This window comes from Bidens hawaiensis, unplaced genomic scaffold (genome assembly GCF_021521415.1).
Source record: "Bidens hawaiensis isolate Kalapana, Puna unplaced genomic scaffold, B.hawaiensis_p1.1 tig00017050_1, whole genome shotgun sequence".
Taxonomy (NCBI): Eukaryota; Viridiplantae; Streptophyta; class Magnoliopsida; order Asterales; family Asteraceae; genus Bidens; species Bidens hawaiensis.
The window spans coordinates 384,697-385,000 of NW_027492581.1; the positions used below are offsets into that span (position 1 = coordinate 384,697).

A 304-nucleotide genomic window follows, 5' to 3' on the forward strand; every position below is an offset into this window, starting at 1 on the left:
CAAATCATTCTATAAAATTAAAATGGTCTCCCTAATCATGCACAAGCCACATAAGAGCATTCCCTGCCCGTCCCATCATCATCTTCATAATTATACTATATTGTGGGCCCACCTGAGTCTATTCATCCCAATCAAACATCTTCATCCTATATAAATACTAGTTACACATTAATCGATACTTGAATTATTAATTAACTACCTAGACGTTTAATATTGTTGTCAACTTCTAAACAAACAAACAAACCAAGCATGTGTTTAGTATTTGTGTGCGATGAAGATGAGAGGATTGTCGGACAACAACAAG

The 304-nt window shown here is 34.9% G+C and overlaps 1 protein-coding gene across 1 annotated transcript in view; it reads left to right on the top strand.

The window, feature by feature from the left end:
- Positions 1-247: 247 nt before the first annotated feature.
- LOC143552906 (uncharacterized) overlaps positions 248-304 on the top strand; it is a 206-nt gene continuing 149 nt past the window's right edge. Inside the window, exon 1 of the mRNA XM_077043013.1 lies at positions 248-304. This exon is cut by the window's right edge and continues 149 nt beyond it. Coding sequence (XP_076899128.1) covers positions 250-304 — 55 coding nt within the window. The 5' untranslated portion in view covers positions 248-249.